Raw genomic sequence first — 20,448 nt, 5'->3', positions numbered from 1 at the left:
CACGGGGGAGGGAAGGAAGGGGAACCATGGATCCTCTGCTCACGACTGCAGCAGATCCCCCCCGCCACCCGCAAGCATTCACTCCATAACACGCACAGACATTTCCCCTTACTTTCTAGGAGGAAAAAAGTGAGTGTTGTGGTGCAAAAAATACGGTAATTTCCAGTATGAAACAAGCTTGCAAGCCTGAATACAACGATCCATTAAAAAAATAAATCGTTGCATACTGTAATAGACTATAATCTTCTTTTAGAACAGAAGGATTTATAGTAAGAGAAGAGAAAGTTGTGTATATAGATCAGCCTTGTAATTCTAGATGCAAAACTATATGCCAGAGATTATCTTCATTCAGTAGGGAGCAAAGATAACAAAATGGTTCTGAGAAAGCAAATATATTGCTTTCTCCCTTTTCTTTTAGGATCACAATGAAGCCTTTGCAATGAATATGTTTTATAGAACTTGAAGCTGAACCCGTAGAAGTATTATTAGCATTTCCTCAACCAAGGGAGAGGGATCAGCTTCTTTCACTTCTTAAGTGCAAAGCAAAAGGCAACGCACAAAGGCAGCAGTAGTATGGGATGCTGTTTTCTAAGTCAAAATCAATGAACTTTCCATACAACAGACTTATTAATTTGAAAAAAGCCTGTTTTACGTACACTTACCATTATTCTTTTCACTGTCGGCTGGCTTCATTTGGATGGGATGGTGCATCTGTAACACAGATAAAGCAATTAGGATTGGGAGTAGTGCAGAGGTAGAAATCAAGTTTTGGGGAGTAAATCACCTCCAGCCACAACTATACATTCCTTTCAAAGCTGTTGTAACCAGAGAACTTATAAATCCATTTTTACAGATACTAATTCAGAGGACAGAGAAGACAGTACAGGCGTCTCTCCACTTATGCACAATCAACTCACGCAAAGTGCCAGGAAATAATTCAGTAATTCAATTCAAACCCGGAAATGGCAGGAGAGTCCTCGTGGAGACCCTCCCCGAATCCTGAAGAGGACGTCAATGAGGACAGAGGAAGCACCTGAAGAGACCTGAAATGCAGCAGGACTTTGTTTATGCTGCTCAGCCTTCCCACCTAACAGCTGATGTGCAGGATAGCTCAACAGCAGCTGCCCCTTTCCTGTATGTCCTCCTGCCAGACCCAGGGCTTCAATTCTAGCTGTGGATACATTATTTTTGGTACTGATTGAAGAGAGAGAGAAGCAGAGAAGGTGTTTAAAGGGTGTTGAGAGGGTACTCCCAACTACAGTGGTACCTCGGGTTAAGTACTTAATTCATTCCGGAGGTCCGTTCTTAACCTGAAGCACCACTTTAGCTAATGGCGCCTCCTGCTGCCGCCGCGCTGCCGGAGCATGATTTCTGTTCTCATCCTGAAGCAAAGTTCTTAACCCGAGGTACTATTTCTGGGTTAGTGGAATCTGTAACCTGAAGCATATGTAACCCGAGGTACCACTGTATATGTTTTTTCACTTGTGCACGTGAGGGCCCAGAATGTACCCCCCATGTAGGTGAGGAGTCGCCTATATTTATATTAGTCAAGCCAAGGGGCTCCACATACCCCATCCCAGAAAAGATGGCATCCTGAGTGTGGATTCATGCAGAAATATTGAAAGAGCAGATTAAATAGATGATGCCTATTGTCTTACCCCTGGGAGAATCTTCATGTTATGAAGAGCATTCTGTGCTTCTAGTGCAGCTTTACGGGTATAAAATGTAACAAAACAGCATCCTGTAATGCAAACAAGTTACATGATGCATAACATATAAAAATAATCCATTCCAGCATAAATTATTTGATAGCAGAATGCATTAAGTCAAAAGCTGCCACTAACTGAATTCTGAATATTTTAAGGGTAAGATTCATATCAAAATTAATGTTTCTAATGCCTTCACTATTTAACATACGTCAGCCCCAATTATATAAGTGACTTACGTATTCACAAGACCCAAGGCTGGAGGTATGCAGAACTTGAACTAACAAGAAATCAACTATTCCTCATTTGAATGATGTTGTTGTTTAGTCGTTTAGTCGTGTCCAACTCTTCGTGACTCCATGGACCAGAGCACGCCAGGCACTCCTGTCTTCCATGGTCTCCCACAGTTTGGTTAAACTCATGCTGGTAGCTTCAAGAACACTGTCCAGCCATCTCATCCTCTGTCGTCCCCTTCTCCTTGTGCCCTCCATCTTTCCCAACATCAGGGTCTTTTCCAGGGAGTCTTCTCTTCTCATGAGGTGGCCAAAGTACTTGAGCCTCAGCTTCAGGATCTGTCCTTCCAGTGAGCACTCAGGGCTGATTTCCTTCAGAATGGATAGGTTTGATCTTCTTGCAGTCCACAGGACTCTCAAGAGTCTCCTCCAACACCATAATTCAAAGCATCAATTCTTCGGCGATCAGCCTTCTTTATGGTCCAGCTCTCACTTCCATACATCACTACTGGGAAAACCATAGCTTTAACTATACGGACCTTTGTTGGCAAGGTGATGTCTCTGCTTTTTAAGATACAGGGTCCCGAATACAATAGTATCTTTTCCCAACTTGCAGGGAGCTTTTGTTTAGTGAGACAGCAAAAAAAATGTCCCCTTTATCTGCATCTTGAAGCAACGTCCTTCACTATGGACATTTGGATTTTGAGGTCTCATTCCACTGCATGACACTTTAGTTTTCAGAATTCACAATATAGCAGATAAAACCCTTTTTTTTACTATTGCAAGTTAACTGCTCATGGTTGCACCTTATTCTCACCTCATCAGATGCTTATTAGTAACACTAAGAGTAAACCTTTTCCTACAATCTTACCTCCTGGCCCGGTCAATAGTTCAAGGCAGAAGTAGATGGGGGGGTCAGGAGTTTACACCTTTTGTGGCAACTTCCTGAAACTCTTGAGAGCCTTGTTTCACACTTTGAGACTGAGTTGCACAGGTCAAAAGACAGATCAATCTTGTAGAAAATGTTTCAATGGACATCAAGTGGACACTCCTTGCTTGTGAATCTTATCAGTAAGACACCCAAATGGAATAACATTATGTGAATTATGTCCCCAACTTAGGGCTACTTCACACATTTTTGCTTTTTCAGGAGAAAACCTATAAAATAAGCAAACTATGCAGGTACAGCTCAACGATAAAACTGTCAACATGTAGTGACATGCCCAAGTTTGCATCTGCATGTTAAGAACAACAGACATTTAAACTAACCTTCCTACTATCTGCTTTTCTTGCTACCAAAGCAAATACAGTAACATGAAGATCATGCATGGATCGTGATATCAAAACAACACAAAGACATGCTTTCTCAGAGTAATAAGTGTCAATAAGACGCATAATGATCTTGGACCAAAAGCTCCAGTAAAAAGAAAAGAGAGGGCTCTCACCTTTGCTCTGAGGAGGATTTTGGCTCCTGTCCCGCAGGACATTTATTTCATAGACAGCACCATACTGTTCAAACAGATCTCGCAGATCTTTTTCAGACCAACTCCGTGGGACCTGGCCCACAAACATCTTGATGGCATCAATGTCCGGTTGGTCAGGATGGTCTAGTGTGCCATTCATTTTCTTTGAGCTGCATGAGTCAATGAGAAACATATGGTAAGGGTCCTCCTAGACTCTGTCCCAACCAACCCTTCTTCAAATGTATTAGAAAGATAATAATTAAAACTCAAAGTGTTGCTTATCTGAGATATCCAGAGAACATATTCTGTCCACTGAAAACCAGGCACGTGGTGGGAAGAGAGAAGAGACACTTTTCCAAAGACTTGATTGCCTTCAGATGTCTCAGATGAATTTGCCATTTTCTCCCCCAGAAACGTTAGCATCTTAGAAATAGAATGTATTATAGTCTTGTATAAAGTAAAGGGTAAATAATGGTTTATTGAAAAAGGAAAACTGAGCTAAAAGTTGGTGTACTTAAAACTAATGAATTTAGTAGTAAGTATAAAGATGAAAAAATATCACCAATCCCTCTAACAGTAAACTAAAGTGCTGAGTGTCAACAAAAATGGGAGCCAAAACAGGACCACTGAGAAACAAAAGGGAGGTGTCAACCTGCCTGGGAGCACCCAATGTTTGCAGACATATAGAACTTTAAAAAAAAATTAAAAACCATAAAAATAAAATTCCTGAATGGGAATCCTAAAAATAGACCAATGGTTTGGTTTGGGTATAATACTCTGCATGGAAGAAAAGACCAGCTGAAACTCTGAAAAGCACTCATATTCAGAAGTGATGACACACTGCAAGGTTTTGCTGCAGGTGCCACATATCTATACTAATACCAAAACTCAGCATCATCCTTGACAGGTCACTTAGGATCACTGAGTTTACTATTTCACAAACTTGAACTGTGTCTGTATACTTTGGCAATTCAATGGACTGAGCAGACATCCAGGAGCAATGACATGTGAAGATCAATTCAGCGTCAGTTAGAGAAAAAAGGAAGATGGGGAACAGATATGCCCCTATGGCAGAGGTGGGGAGCCGGGAAGAGGTTTGTGCAGCCAAGGCTCACCCATCAGCTGCTGGGCAAAGGTTAAGACCCTTTGTTCTTTGAAGAGAGGCAGAGAGCGGCTTGGCCAACTGCTCTCTGAAGCACCTCCACCCTCATGTTCACACTGCTCCAGCAAGGGTTCTCCACCTGTCAGTCATGTGATGTCATTTAATGAGTTGATATTAAATCCTGTTTCCTAGGCAGCGTGATCCTGTTCCCTGCAGACACCAAAGTGGCACAGCCAATGCAGGATAAAATCCTGTCCTTCTGCTTATCAACTGATGTTTGGGGGAAACGGCCTCATGAGCCAAACTGGACCAGCGGCAAGCCAAACTTGGCCTGGTAAGCAGAAGTTACCCACCCCTGCACTATGAGGTGTACATTCAAACTTGTTTCACCTTTCAAGCTTAAAGGCAGCATATTTTGGGAGGACAAGAAAACAGCAACATCCATTCACTGCACTTCACCACTCAGATTTGTTGCTAGATGAGTAGCTTCCTTCCTGCTCCCGTAGCCCCAAACCACAGTAGTCAGCACTTTAGGGTAATTGTGCTACAATGGTAGATTGCTGAGTTTCAGGTTTAAATGAGCAGGGCATTGTACAAAGGAATTTGAATTTCCCATTTGATCATTCCACTTATAGGCATTCAATGTCTTCCTATTTAAACCAGTATTTCATAATTCACAGACACTGTGACATATTTTTTCAAAACTGAACAAGTCAAGAAAAATAGCAACCTTGCTTTAATATCAGAAGGCACACAGATTCAACCTAGTAATTAACTCTCATCATCAAAACATTTAATACTTACATTAATTACAAAAACAAATTAATTGTTATTGTAAAACATTGGATTTTTAATAATAAAAATAATGAATTATTATAACTTTTAACCATGTCAAGTACAATTTCTACTGACTGAAATAATTCACTGAACAGTTCTTGTCTTTTGACTTTTACCATAGAATGCCAGGGCCAGTGTACAGTTGCAAAATTTAAAATAGCAAAACCCACAGTGGTGTTCTTAGCTTTACTGGACCAAAGTCAAACAACAGTCAGTCAACTGACTGTTTGTCAATCCTATTGATAATCTGTGAATTTGAGACAAAGGAAGCACTATTCAGAATACTGGAACAGACTGTAAATAATATATTTACTGAGACTTCCAGGTTCTTCCATTCTGTGGAATTTTGTATGAACATACTGATTGCCCCTACTAGATGTTGCTTCCACCATGGACTTATTGTTTAGGCAGTTGAGTTTCAGATCTCAGTATCAAAGAATTAGGCATCTGGACCACAGACCACCAAAAAACTGCCAAAGCTTTCCCTTGCCTATGTGGTTTCTCTAGATAAGAACTAGGGAATCTGCAACCCTCCAGCTGTTGCTAAACTACATCTCCCAACATCCCTGACCACTGGCCATGTTGGCTGGTGCTGATGGAAGATGGAGTTCAATGACATCTGAAGAAACATAGATTTTCATCCCTGCTTTACAGTCTAGCTACAGGGAGGAAAAAGGAGAATAAGGTTGTGGTGAAGGGACAGGAGGTAGACTTGTATTAACATAATGCTGCCCAAAGGCATACACTGTTCACTCCAACTTCATACAACATACACAGGGTTAATATTGCAGAATCTGAAAGTCATGCTGCAATAGCAGCAAGGGAGTAACTTTTTGTACAGTATTAACTTCAGTTGTTATTTTTGTCACTTTCCTTCTTGTGAACCACGTTAAGTGCCATTATTTTCAAGTGATTATTATCAGGGGATGGCTGACCCATTTATTCATAAACTCTAAAAAAATGTTTTTAGTTTTCTCCAATACTGAAAGTTAAGAATTGCCTCCAGGCAATCAAACAGCAAGACTTTACAAAGTGAAAAGCATTTATGTTTCTTTCAAGCTGCTGCTGTTATAGGTTATGTAGACTTATCTTTTCCACAGCAAAGTTTTATAAAGAGATTTGGGTGGTTTTGTTCTTTTTCTTATTTTATATATGTAACTTATTTTTAACCCCTTTCCTATCAAAAATGGTATGATTTTGGTGTTTTATTTTGTTTTGTTGTTATTTTGTTTTTAAAGGGTTTGTGACTTTATTTTTATTTTTTTTAAATCAGGTACAAGTCCATAAAACATACTAGCAGTAAAAAAGGGATTTATTCTGAAATCCTTTTTTTACTGCTAGTATATTTTATGGACTTGTATGCTAATCTGCTGTAGATATTGTTGTATGAAAGTATCAGTAAGTGTGGATATGCTTCATTTAACTCGATCTGTGACTCCTCAGGGGACCCACACCTTTAAAAGATTTTTTAAGAAAGGGGGGGGGGGGAGAGAGAGAGAGATGAATAAAACCAAATTTGGATTGGGTGTGCAACACGCATTGCCTGTTTGTAGACTGCCTCTAATCCTACTTCTAGGACATGCTCCGAAAACTGGATCTGTGTGATCTCACTGCTACCTTGAATGGTTACCCACCATTCCACACCTAAGAGAACCGTAAGATTATGTAGAATCAATAAATATCAGAACAAGGCAGGCTAGTTATTTTTCAAATGAATAAAACTCGATTTTTAATTATGTCTACTTTGCATAATTACTCTAAGATGGTATCTTATAATGATCCAATATGCCAAACTCTGAATAATTAAAAACATTTTGAAAATGAATCTTGGAAAACTGAACTTGTTTTCCTCACATTAATCCTTGAACTAAAGGAACTAAGGATCTGAAGTAAAAAGTTTGAAGTATTCAACCATCAAATAGTTATTTTTTTATGTTACAGGTCCAATTTTCTTTAAAATGCATTTCAAATTCCTATCTTTCAAGAAAATTAAAACCGCAATAGGATGTAATAGAGCAATTTATGCAGTTGCCCTAGAAGTGTGAAACTCAGTTGTGAGGGACAAGCAAATGTGAATTATCTTTACTGATTATCAAAAAACCAAGGAAGGCTTCTTCAACAGGGCTTTGAAGCCTAAGAGATAATATTATTACTCTTTCAATATTTTATCTCATTGCTGTGCTCCCCAATATTATATTTACAATGAGTTTGTTTTATGTGCTATTAATTTCTTATTTGTATTTTTAAGGTTAGAAATTGCCGTAAGCTTCCCAGCATTTTTCAACAGGAAAATATTTGATTTTTTAAAAAATTAATCTGAAGCTGTAAACTCAATTGAGAGAAAATAACTTGCCTTTTTATTCTTAATAAAAAAGAGAGGGGCTAAGTTCTAGAAGTCATATCTAAACAATTAATAAAATCAACAGCCCTTATTTTCACATATTGGTTGTGATACACGAAAGTACTGAAACTGCAGCTGATACAGATAGCTGATTCTCAAAAGGCCTTTGCATCAGGATTTCTGGAATCCATAAATTAACAAGTGTAGCCAGTTGTGCAAAACTGGCTGGATTACAGACTCCTAGGGTTGTATCCAATGCAAGTACTACTAAGAGTTATGAATGGAACATAAACCAAAGTTATCAATAAACATAACTAATTTAGGTTCACTAATTTCAATGGGTCTACTCCAAGTATAATTAATTGGATACAACCCCCAAACAACATGTTTTGGATCTAGGTATAAACAGGCGTGTCTCCTTGCCCTTTTGTAACCAAGTCCAAATACATGTTACTGAAATAATACTATTTCCCCCCATTTACTCAGACTCCAATGAATACACTACATCATCACCTAGTGTTGAATTATGAGTGTTTGTAAATTCACTATGTAGAGTTTCTTCTGTTGTACTCTGAAACACAATGCACACACATGGTGCAACCAACCATGCTAGTCGCTTTCTACTATGTATGTTAAATTGATAACCCAGAGCAAAGTTAGATATTGAAGGGGCCAGAAGTAGCCCCAGTGCAATTGTAATAGGGATCCTTTGGGATTAAAACACACATTTGGGATCTTTCTGGATTAAAATCAAGAAAATAGATGCCCCACACTTACCTGAAAACAGTTTATTCCAATGAAGCTAATACCACGACCATTAAATGCCTCTGAATGATGCTTTGATAGCTACATGCATCCATACCATATAATTTTGATCAGTAAACTTTACTATTGTGTTTGAAGTATATTAAGGTGTCTGCACATACAAGGAGCAGAAAATTAACTTAATGTGTAAAACTGCAAATCTAACATGCTAAAAAAGTACAATAGTTACAAATCAAGCTATAAAATTTCACAAGAATGTATTTGGCATTCCCTCCTGAACTGCAAGGATGTGCCACATATAGTGCAGAATTTAATTTATTTGTATCTTAAGGGCTATGTGAACCATAAAGTGTATTTCTCTAAAATTAACTCACCCTGGAACATAATCCTATGCTGGGTACAAACTTAACATACTGTCCCCAATTGAGTTCTTGTTCATGGAGTATTAACTCCAAGCATTTTTTAGGCTCTCTTCCATAAATTAACTCTAGGGTCTTATATGCCTCTTTTGGTTCTTCCCTTAATACAGAACAATAATAAAATCCCCCACCAATTACCTTCAAAAGAACAAATTGAAAGCAATCAGCATTAATGTAGATTAGCTATGAAAACAAAATACTCACATAGGGCTGGCATTCAAGGAGCAATGATCCACCATCATTTCTGGGAGGAAATCCAACTTAAAAGCAGCCATCACTTCTCTGCTTACCACAAACCACTAATGCTAGATCACTGTCCTGTCGAACCAATTGAACACCACCACTTAATTTCTGAGAGTCTTAACACAGTGATCCACACAAAATAACACTCAAACCACAAGAACACAAGCTTGGGGAGACCAGCAACAGACACCACAAAAACAGGCTGGACTGGGAAAGAAACATGAGGACCAGGATTAAAAAGGGGATGTGACCATGTGAAGAGAGACTCAGCTCAGTACACAATGAAAATGCTGATGCACTGGGCTTGTTTTGTGCAATTTTCCCTGGCAAAGCAGTACTGAGTGCACTGTCAGATAAACAGAGTGTCAGATCCATGAAGATAGTTGTGTGCAACAGAGCAGAAAAGAACACAAACTAGCTTCATAGCTTCCAATCAAACTCACTACCACAAAAGTATGAGCCCTTAAATATTTCTTTAGGTAGAATATTCTTAAAACAAGCATCATTACACTGCTTTCCTGGTTTGAGGTCAACTAATCACATTTTATGAGATGGTGGAAGCTTATTAAATCCTGGCTCAACATATATATAACCAGGCTCAACATGCTTGCTATGTGGGGCTGGGTAAGATTTCTACTTCCTTCAATAGAACAACATTTCACTTCAGCCTTGAGAATGGCATATAGAACAGGGAGAAATCCCAATTGAACCTATTGGTAAGCTTCCCAATTTCACTTGGAAAACAAGGTGAAATTTAGAGACTCCTGGCCAAAGAAGTCATTTCTTAATATGCTAGCTACAAGATATGAAAAAATCATCGATAGCATTTTTCACTGCAATGCACAATTCAGTCTGAAATTCTCACAGTGTTAAACTCTCAAGCTCTGGCATTAAGTTGAAGTCCTTTCTCCTTTTCCAAAATTGCTTTCCCACACATTAGTTAAAACCTTCTTCAGACGCAAGTTTTACCAAACTGACACATAGTTCTAAAAAAAAGGTGGGTAAATTATGCATATTAACTTTCCTACACCTACCATGGAGTGTCTTCTTTCATATGAAGTTCGGGTTCCTTGGTGCCTTCAAGGCTAATTCTGAACTACCGTAGAAATCAACTCTGATACCTGTTGAATGTACCAATCTCCATTTAGTTAGCTTGTTTATTTCCTGGCTAGTCTCTATTACTTCTATTGTTCTTACTTGCAAACCTGGTCAGAAGCTAAGTGCCTGGTAATATGATGGCTTATATTTACTGTTTCAACAACCACTTCTGGAGAATGACTGTCATGTTAAAGGCAGTTGCATGCTCATTGTCCTAAAGCTGTAGTGCTCAAACTTACTAGTTATACATAGATGGTTAACCGCTTATTGGTTTTCTTTGAAGTATGAGTCAGTATAATTTACCTCAATAAAAATAACTGAAGATGAGAACACAGAGAACCAAAATGATTAGGAGGTTGAAGCATCTCCCCTGTGAGGAAAGATTAGGCTTGGGGCTTTTTGCTTTAAAAAATGACAACAAGGGGGGCATGATGGAGGTGTGTAAAGTTAAAGTGTGTAGAGAAAATGGAAATAGATCTCCTTCCTCTCAGAATCCAGTCACCCAATGAAACTGAATGGTGGGATATTCTGGACAGATAAAAGCACTTTTTTCTACAGCAGAATTCACTTGTACAAGTTGAAGAAGTGATGACCACCAACTCTGATGACTCTAAAAGGAGATTAGATAAATTCATGGACGATAAGGCTATCACTAACTATTGTTCACAATAACTATATTATCTCCACTATCAGAGGCAATATGCCTCTGAATATCAGTTGCTGGGAAACACAAGTAGGAAGTGCTGTTATGTGTCATGTTCTGCCTGAGTGTTTTTCACAGACGTCTGGTTGCTGTGAGAACAGAAAGTTGGATTAGATGGGCTTTTGGTCTGATCCAGCTAGTCTCTTATGTTGTTATGATTATGTAACCCAACTTCTTTAAATCTTTTCCCCCCATCGCACTCAATATTCCTCTCTTTTGAGGAGTGTAAATCAGCAATTGAGGTTAAAGAGAGAGGATTCTAAACTCAAGAGGGGGGAAGCAGAAGGATGAATTGATTGTGCTTCTGCCATTACATGCAAAATGAGGGATGACTATATTTAACTGCAGCAAAAGCAGTAAATAAGAGTCCCACTTTGCATGCTACAACAGAAAACAAGTGTGCTTCTCTGTGATATATGAGCCATCTCTCTGAGACCAAAACCTATAGATCCAGTGAACTGACCTCTCATAATAGAACCAAAGTTACTTTCCTGACACTGGTTCATGGTAGTCTACAACTTTAGTTTACAAACTACTCTAGACATCCTTTAAGCCACAGTAGCTCTGCTGCTTATTAGATTTACTAAACTAAAGGGGGAGGGAATGCAACACTCAGTCCAATATCCTTGGCAGCGTAGGAACATGTCTGTCCACAAGAGATAATGGCTTGTTTATGTACAAAAACTAAAGAAGATGGCAACCTGCAATTCAACCAAGTGGGTATGGCTCCATGTGGCAGGTTGTTCGTGTTAACAGTCCCCCATGAGGTTTGGGCAATGCCAAAGAAATCATTCTTTTATGCTTTTATAATACACAGCAAGAATGGTCAACTGATAGCTCATGGATCACATCCTACATTTGCAGCAATTTTTTGAAGCCCCCAGTGATTTGGCTAAATTTCACACATACTAAATGGACAACAAAATACCAAATGAGTAGCAAAGGGATATTCATTACAGCAGAAAATCCTAACTTCACACATACAATGAGGGGTGTCTAAACTAGCTGTAATTCAGGGCTGTCTTTACCCAGGGGTGCAAGGCGCCGAATTCTGGGGAGCGCCAAATGCATACCAACTGTATACCTGTTCCTCTCAATCGGCGGCAGTGAAAAGCAATGGAGCGAAAGTTCCTGCCCCCCCCCCAGTGTCAAATATTCCCGACGAGTCAGGAAACAAAAGCAGTTATTTCCTACTCAACTTTGGCTCCCCCCTCCCAAAAAAATTGGGGATGCTAAAGACAGCCCTGCTGTAATTACTCAAATAATGTAGACAGGGGACCTTAACTTGTGACCTCCACATGTTGATGGACTTCATACTCCCATCAATCCTAGCCAGCACGGTCAATGGTCAGCAATTATAGATCGACTCCACCTAAATCACTGTGTATGCAACTTCTGTGAGCATAATGGAACTCCCTCTCCCCTTCCTCCCCCTACACTGACACCAAATCTGCTCTGAGGCTTGGGGAAAACCCCAGATCAGACTGGGGCTTCACACCAGAGAGAAGAGGGAGTGGAAGTTCTGTTGCACCTGCAGAAGTTGTTTGACATGCAAAATGATTTGGCTGCATACAACCCCTATGCAAGTCGTAGCCTTACAAAATCTGGACGGCCACAGATTAGCCATCCCAGTATAGAAAATGTGAACTGACCAATGATGTCCACCCACTTGCACAACAGAAATCTGCTTATGCCCACGGAAGTCTCCAAACAACAACAACAATCTGTTCGGGGGAGTTCCCCTAGAACTCAGAGTCCTAGGGGAATTAACAGAATTCAGCCATGATAGCTAAGCAGCTTTTTCAGAGTCAGAGGAAACACACCTCAAGATGCCATATTAATAATACAAGATGCTTGCAATCTTCCTAGGACTCAATTGGTTTCATAGAATCATGGAGTTGGAAGGTATCCCAAGGGTCATCTAGTCCAGCTCCCTGCGATCATCTGTGACAGATGGCCATCCAAACTCTGCTTAAAAACCTCCAAGGAAGGAGAGTCCACTACCTCCCAAAGGAGTCAGTTCCACTGTCAAACAGCTCTTACCATCAGAAAGTTCTTCCTAATGCTTAGTTGGAATCTTATAATTTGAATCCAATCGCTCAGTTCCTACCCTCTGGAATAGCAGGGGAAAAAGCTTGTTCCACCTTCCCTATTTCTCCTTCCTGGAAACTGAATGATGGACTAGACTAGATGGTGATCTAGTAGGGCAGTGCCTATGGCTGGAGAACGTGGGTCACTTGCTTATGAAATTTACTGGGACAAGGAGCTCACATCTCTCAGGACAACTAGCGAAGCTAGAACACTAAGCTCCTCAGATGGAATACAACTGTGATGTAGATAACTGTATCAGTGCAATACTAATTAATAAGTAAATCCCATTGATCTCAAAGGAAACTTACTTCCAGGCAAGTGTGTATGGTATAACATAAGACTGCCAGTCACGTAGTAGACTGGCCACACCCAAACAGAACATCTTTATTTGACCTAGTTAAAATTCTCTACAGTGGTACCTCCGGTTGTGGACGGGATCCGTTCCGGAGCTCCGGTTGGATCCCGAGGTTTCTGCAACTGGAGGGACCGCTTCTGCACATGTGGCAAAACCCCGGAAATATACTTCCGAGTTTGCCGCTTACGGATCCTGAAGTTTAGGTAAGCGAAGGTATGACTGTATTGTTTAAGGGAGATAAAACATTTCAAACTGGGTAAGTAGAAGGCAAATATTTGTATAAACACACACAGAGCACTCTGTATCTTCATACATACCTTCAACCAGATGCACTGGGTATGGAGAGTGTTGAAAAGAAGTTATGATGTTGTTAAGTTTCATGGTTGTGAATGCTTGCATGTTTGTGTGCAAATATTCATGTTATGATTTGTATATAAACAGCTTTTGGTATGAAGGCCCCAGATGTGATGAACAGCATATTAATTCAAAAAAAGTATAAAAGTATTGAAATAAAAAAAATCCTTCCAGTAGCACCTTTAAGACCAACTAAGTTAGTTCTTGGTATGAGCTTTCGTGTGCAAGCACACTTCTTCAGATACACAGTGTATCTGAAGAAGTGTGCTTGCACACGAAAGCTCATACCAAGAACTAACTTAGTTGGTCTTAAAGGTGCTACTGGAAGGATTTTTTTTATTTTGACTATGGCAGACCAACACGGCTACCTATCTGTAACTATAAAAGTATTGTGCAGTCATACCTTGGAAATCAAATGGAATCCATTGTGGAAGTCTGACTTCCAAAACCAAAGTGTGGCTTCTGATTGGCTGCAGGAAGCTCCTACAACCAATCGGAAGCCCTGCCGGACGTTCGGCTTCCAAAAATAGTTCACAAACCAGTACACTCACCTCCGGGTTTGTGGCATTCAGGAGCCAAAATGTTCGAGAACTAAGCTGTTCGAAAACCAAGGTATGACTGTAAATGCCAAACAATATAAGATCACAATATCAACAAATATCTCCAACCACACAGGATATGTATTTGTGAGCTGCAATCTGCTCTCACAACAGACACAATTCCCCAGCATTGCATTTCTAACTTGGAAGCCAGAACATTCATATCCATCCCTCCTGCCTCGCTTGAATCTCTCACTTGGGGCTGTAGGAGCAAGCCCATCCACACCCAACTGCCTTTACCATACACCCAAGCCAAAAGGGCAATCTCTTCTTTGAGGCCACCCCACTGAAGCTGATCTACAATGAACAACAGCAATCAACTAAACAGAACTGTCTCCTGGACACCAGCTACAGCTATAACAAAGTTTTTGTTTTTCATGGACAAGGCTTACAGGCTAAACCTTCTGGCTCCTCCAAGCGGCTACTGTTTTCCAGGTAACATGTAACATAGGGGAAAAGATGTGAGGAAGGTAATCAGTGTGCATGTTTGTGAATTTTTGTCTATATACAGAAAGTGGGAAAAGAGCAGCCTTCCCCAACCTGGTGTCCCCCATATGTTCTGGACTACACCTCTTTAGCCTTGCTTTTGACAATTGATGTATATTTTAAGGACACATTTTATTTGTGTAATTTTAAGTTGCTTTAAACTGTTTTTAATATTGTGGGAAATTGTGTACAGTGGTACCTCGGTTTATGAACTTAATCCATTCCGGAAGTCCATTCTTAAACCGAAACCATTCTTAAACCATGGTGCGCTTTCCCTAATGAGGTCTCCCGCTGCCGGTGCCCTTCCACCATTCAGATTCCGTTCTTAGACCGAGGTAAAGTTCTCAAACTGGGACACTACTTCCGGTTTTGCGGAGTTTGTAAACCAAATCGTTCTTAAACCAGACTGTTCTTAAACCAAGGTACCACTGTATGAATATTAATGTTGCATTTTAATTCTGGGATCTTAGGATAAAGGGGGAGATACTAAACTGTAGTAGTAGTAATAGAACTCCCATCAACCTTGACCATTGTCCAGTCGAATTTGACTATGGAGTGAAGTGCTCATCTCCGCTTTCAGGCCGAGGGAGCCAGTGTTTGTCCACAGACAGTTTTCCGGGTCATGTGGCCAACATGAGTAAACCACTTATGGCACAATGTGACACCATGATGGAAGCCAGAGTGCATGGAAATGTCATTTACTTTCCAGCCACAGTAATACCTACTCAAGCCAGTATGCTTTTGAACTGCTCATGGATGTTAAATCTCTCTGGTTATCTGGGAGATAATATTGCATCAAAATGCAGCACACCATATTCCTGAGATACCATCACAGGAAGCAAGCAGCAAAAATATGTGGTGCACAACCTTAGAACACAGTGTCCTATGGGGCCGTGCCTTTCATTTTGCACTGGACTTCAAAGGCAGAAGCAGCACAAGTCTCCCTGGTTTGGTAGCTCCAACCCAAGCACAAATTCACCCCTCTCCCAAGTTTTCTAAGTATAATAATGGTTGGTGTGTATGCCAACTCAAAGTTTATGGGCCCACATTATCAAATAATTACAGAATTTATAATGCCCTTTCATCAATATATTTCTCCCAACCGATGACAGAGTCTTCAAACACCCCCGATGAAAAATATTCATTGTTTCAAAGTTTAAGTCTCTGATCTTCTGAGCTAACCCATTCACAGACTAGTTACTTTATCAACAAGATATATTCCAAGTCCATTAGCACTGCCAGAGACCAACATTATCATCTTTTGCTTGGGCCCCCAGTTGTAGCAAAAATGCATACAAACTAACAGGTTGGCAAATGCAGGGACTGGAAGCCTGGTTGAAATACAATGCAACACACAAGGCCATCCACTCTGCAAGCTAGTCTGCAGCATTTGTACCAATACAGAAGACATGAAGAACTGTTTTAGCTCCAAGTTCTCTTGAGGAGCAAAAAATTCAGCGGTTTTACCCCTTACATGGTTGCTAAGAGAAACTAGCTTCTGCTCTGCCCGCTAATATATACATACCCAGTGAGAGTTAATGAAGCTATTTCACATTTAGAAATGTAGCAAAATATGTTTAGTGAAGAAAATGTCCAATTTATATAACCAAAAATCTAGATGCCATGAACAGATGCAAGGAAACTTAATTGACAGGGGGAAATGTGTTAAACTCACCCACTTTTCAAATGTTAATGGACAAGTGGATACTACAGAAAATTTCTGAACAATGGGACAGACAAGGATCTGCATGCATGCAGACTAGTTATAATTACATTCATAAAAAAGACAGAGTGATACAGACAAATTCAGGAGCAAGGTGACAAATACAGACATAATTTTGACAGCTTGGTCTGGGAATTATGATATTCACTTTCCTGTGAAAAATAAATGGGGGGGGGGGGGCGGCCAGAAATTAAGGTGACTGTCTTTCTTAGCACATGCATAAATTTAAAAATAAAGTTAGGTTGAACAGCATAAGCATATTTTACAGTTTCACAATGGTAAAATTAAGAAATGAGTGGTACTTTTTAATAATAATACTTTTAAGGATACTAGTTCTGGGGCCTGTACTAGTATCGGCCTTATTCTCGGCCTTGCAATGTTCTCGGCCTTGCAATGAGGTTATCACGGCCATGCAACTCGGCTTCAGAGACAGGCTGCAAGGAAATCACTATGCAGCACGCTCAAGCTAGGGAAAAGAAGAAGTGGATGGTAGGCATGAAAAATTTGCTGGATAACAAGGCAGGATTTAAGCTGATAAGGTTGGGCTCTTAAATAAGTTAGTCCCTGGGTAAGAAGAGGCCTTCAAGGACTAGGCTGACTTCTTCATAGACAATGGTACTGTATTTACCGGCAAGTTAAACAAGCATTGCCCAGATACCCAGAAACACAAATGGTGGTGGAATAGCATATGTCTGGAAAAAAGTGTCCAGAGACATCTGTAAAATCATCCAGAGATGAAGAAGTAATGAAGACATCTTCAGGACAGTGCATTTTTGAATTAAACAAAACGGGCATTTCCAATTTTGCAGCTACTCTTACAGCAAGAAATATATTAAGGACAAGTGCATATGGAAAGCACCAGATTCCATATGCTTTAAAATGTGTCAGGGATGATACACACTCTGGTGTATCACATTTTACACAGGACAAAAATCCCTTCATGAACCCACCAATCAGCCTTCATTCTGAGACACATAGATTGGATTACCTCTATCTTTGCATTGACAGCTATGCATGACAGCAAGCAAAAAATAATCAAGCCTCATTTAAAGCAAAACAGAGACACATGATTTAATCCATGCTGCAGGAACAAATATGGACTCAGATTGTGTATTTGTTTCTGGTCCTACTTCTGGTCCCACTAATATATATCTTTTTTTATTGGAACCAGGGAGAGGGCTTTCTGTGGCTGCATGGTAGATGCTTATAGAATTATGCATGGAATGGACAAAGTGCAGATAATTTTTTTTCTTCCCGTCTCATAATACTTATCAACATCCAATGAAACTGAACGTTGAAAGATTTAGGACAGATAAAAGAAGGTACGTCTACAACCAGCACATAGTCAAACTCACTCCCCCAGGAAGCAATGATGGTGAACAACTTGGGTGGTTTTAAAAGAGGATTATTAGACAAATTCATGGAGGAGAGAGCTCTCAATGCCTACTAGCCATAATGGCTATGCTCCACCTCCACAGTTGGGAGGCAGCAATCTTTCTGAATACCAGTTGTTGGAATCCTGGTTTTTAACAGGCATCTGATTGGCCATTGTGAGAACAGGATACTGGACTAGTTGGGCCACTGGTCTGATCCAGCAGGCTATTCTTATGTTCTTAGAGATGGTGGAAACTGCAGTCAACCAACAATTGGAGGACACAGATTAGGTACCCCTGACTTGAACATGACATGCAAATCAGCTCAGTGTGTTTTCACTTTTAACACTTGGAATGTTCTAACTAGATGAAACAAGTATGGAAAGAACAAACCTAATGACCAGATGCACACAAAAATGCAGTCAGGAATCACACTAAATAATTTGTAAGGGCAGCAAAAATCTGCACAAACATTCAGTTGCCAAATGCAAGCAAATGTATATCAAGTGAATAATTGGGCATTTACAGTGTACAAAAATCCAACTCTAGAATAGTAGACAAAGCCACCACAAAATGGTATAGCAATCAACTAGCAGAATGCCTATGATTTTGGAGTGGAAGGACTAAGGAACTCTATCCCCTCCCCATAGGAGAGAGGTCAGTCTCCACCATCATTCAGTAATATATCTAAGTGTTGCATTTTTATTGACTGATAGATTGAATTTATACCGTACCCTTCCTCCTGAAGGAGTCCAGGGCAGCAAATAGATCCACAATTTAAAAACAAAAACATTCCAAAACCGTTAAAACATTCAAAGAACAATTTCATTCAAAAACATTATTCCATCCTATGATCTCAGGGTTACCCGGAGCAGTATTCTTCAAGATAGCCACTCCACATATCTGAGAGAAAGTAAAAAGGTATGCAGTTTCAGACACTTTTAGAAATAGGAACCAATATCCCATTTTCCCTTGGGGTGGAGGAAGTGCTCTTTGCTCATTGCCTTATTTCCCTTCACTCCATCCCTTCCCCCCTCAAATCAGTTTTTCAAGCCATTCTGTGCCCTATCCTTTCTGTTCATCTACCCTAATACTACACCTTTCCCCCTTGCCTTGAAACAGGTAGTGTGACCCTGGAGGAAGCAGAGGGACCACTCTGTCTGACAGCCAACTTCAGTATGCTTCCGCCCCATCAAGGGGCAAAGCAAGCAGCCATCATAGCAGTATAGTATACTGCAATGAAAACACATTACACAGAGGCATAGGATAGATAATGCCCTCTCTTCGTGTCCACCTTGACAGCCACTTCCCAATATCCTGTTTCTCCATTGTACTCAGAACATAGTAAGGAAACAAAACATTAGGAACTACATGAATGTTTTATGTAAGTGGCAGAAGTGAATAGTTCTAGAAGCATTTGAAGAAGAAAAAAGACCAAGCTATAGCAAACTGAGAGAAGTAAATTCCAGACCATGTAAAACTGTACAGAAAATGGTCTCCCAGCAACACTTCCCTCTTCTGCAGCAAGAGAAACTGTTCTAGTACTGTATGTTCCTGCAATGGAGCAGTACATGGAACAAGGAAGCAGCATATACATGCAGTATTTTCTCATATATTAGTATCCTAAGAGTAAGTTAATAAATTTATGGGCGAAAGTGCAGTACAGCAATTCCCACACAAGAAACCACATATATGAACCATGCAAGTATCTGTGTAGTTTAGCACTGAACCATACCCACATAACGTGACTAAAGTACTAGTACAACCCGTACTTTATTTTATTTTTTAAAGCATCTCCCTCAGGTCCCTCTTTCCTCCATTTGTACTTCACTGACTACCTTTTCACTCATCTGCCTCTGCTCTAAGTTTACTGCGTTTATTTCTCCCCTACTGGCAAAATGCCTTTCGAAACACAACACCCCAACTACTTGTGGCGCACTACTCTGACTGAGCCAAGTGGCCAGGGGAGAGCTAAGGGGGCTGCCATTATAAGCCAGGGAGACGTTTCACAAGAGTCAGGGGATCGTCATTTAAATCGCAGCACGTGGCCGATCTTCCAGGGATTCCGACCTCCTCATTTTCCTTCCACTTGGGGTCCATTAAACCGCCAGGAATACATCGTACATCCCGTCCCTCGTCGGAATCACTTTCCAGCGGGTCATCATCACGGCCCGGGGGATCAAATTTGCCGGCGAGGGAGTGGAAGTTGAGAGTAATATCTCAAAGGTAAAGCGGAGCTCCGTAACGAGGCGAGAGACACAGACGTGTGGCGTCAGACCCTCAGCCTCTCGGAGGCGAGCCCCGCCCCCTGGGCCCGGGGATGGCGACGCCAGCGGCTTGCGCTGCCCCGGAGCCCCGCGGGCGATAAAGCGCGCCTGCGAAATTCTTCCCCCACCCCGGAATGTCTCGCCAGCAACTATTTCAGGAGAAGCGCAAACACCAGAGGAAGGGACAAGCGTCAACACCCGCCGCTGCCCGCCACCCAAGCGCCTGAGAGCCGCTTCTCCCTCCTTCTCACCCGCCCCCCCCCCCCCGGGTTTGGGACAGTCTCCGGCTG

General features: G+C 40.7%; 1 protein-coding gene across 13 annotated transcripts in view; it reads right to left on the bottom strand.

The window, feature by feature from the left end:
- The window catches only part of CELF1 (CUGBP Elav-like family member 1), a 38,953-nt gene that overhangs the window by 18,066 nt on the left and 439 nt on the right, over positions 1–20,448 (bottom strand). For 9 of the 13 annotated variants that reach the window (XM_081021017.1, XM_081021023.1, XM_081021026.1 and 6 more), the window contains exons 2-6: positions 10,144–10,230; positions 9,071–9,184; positions 3,385–3,572; positions 1,659–1,741; positions 663–711 (exon numbers count right to left, since the gene is read on the bottom strand). In XM_081021017.1, the coding sequence (XP_080877143.1) occupies positions 663–711; positions 1,659–1,741; positions 3,385–3,572; positions 9,071–9,141 (391 nt within the window). In that variant the 5' untranslated portion in view covers positions 9,142–9,184; positions 10,144–10,230. The other 4 variants (XM_081021024.1, XM_081021025.1, XM_081021022.1 and 1 more) reach the window with 4 other exon arrangements.

The sequence above is a fragment of the Podarcis pityusensis genome, assembly GCF_964106645.2.
Source record: "Podarcis pityusensis genome assembly, chromosome: 1".
NCBI lineage: Eukaryota > Metazoa > Chordata > Lepidosauria > Squamata > Lacertidae > Podarcis > Podarcis pityusensis.
Note: the sequence above shows the minus strand (reverse complement) of the source record. Positions and strands in the feature narration are given on the sequence as shown.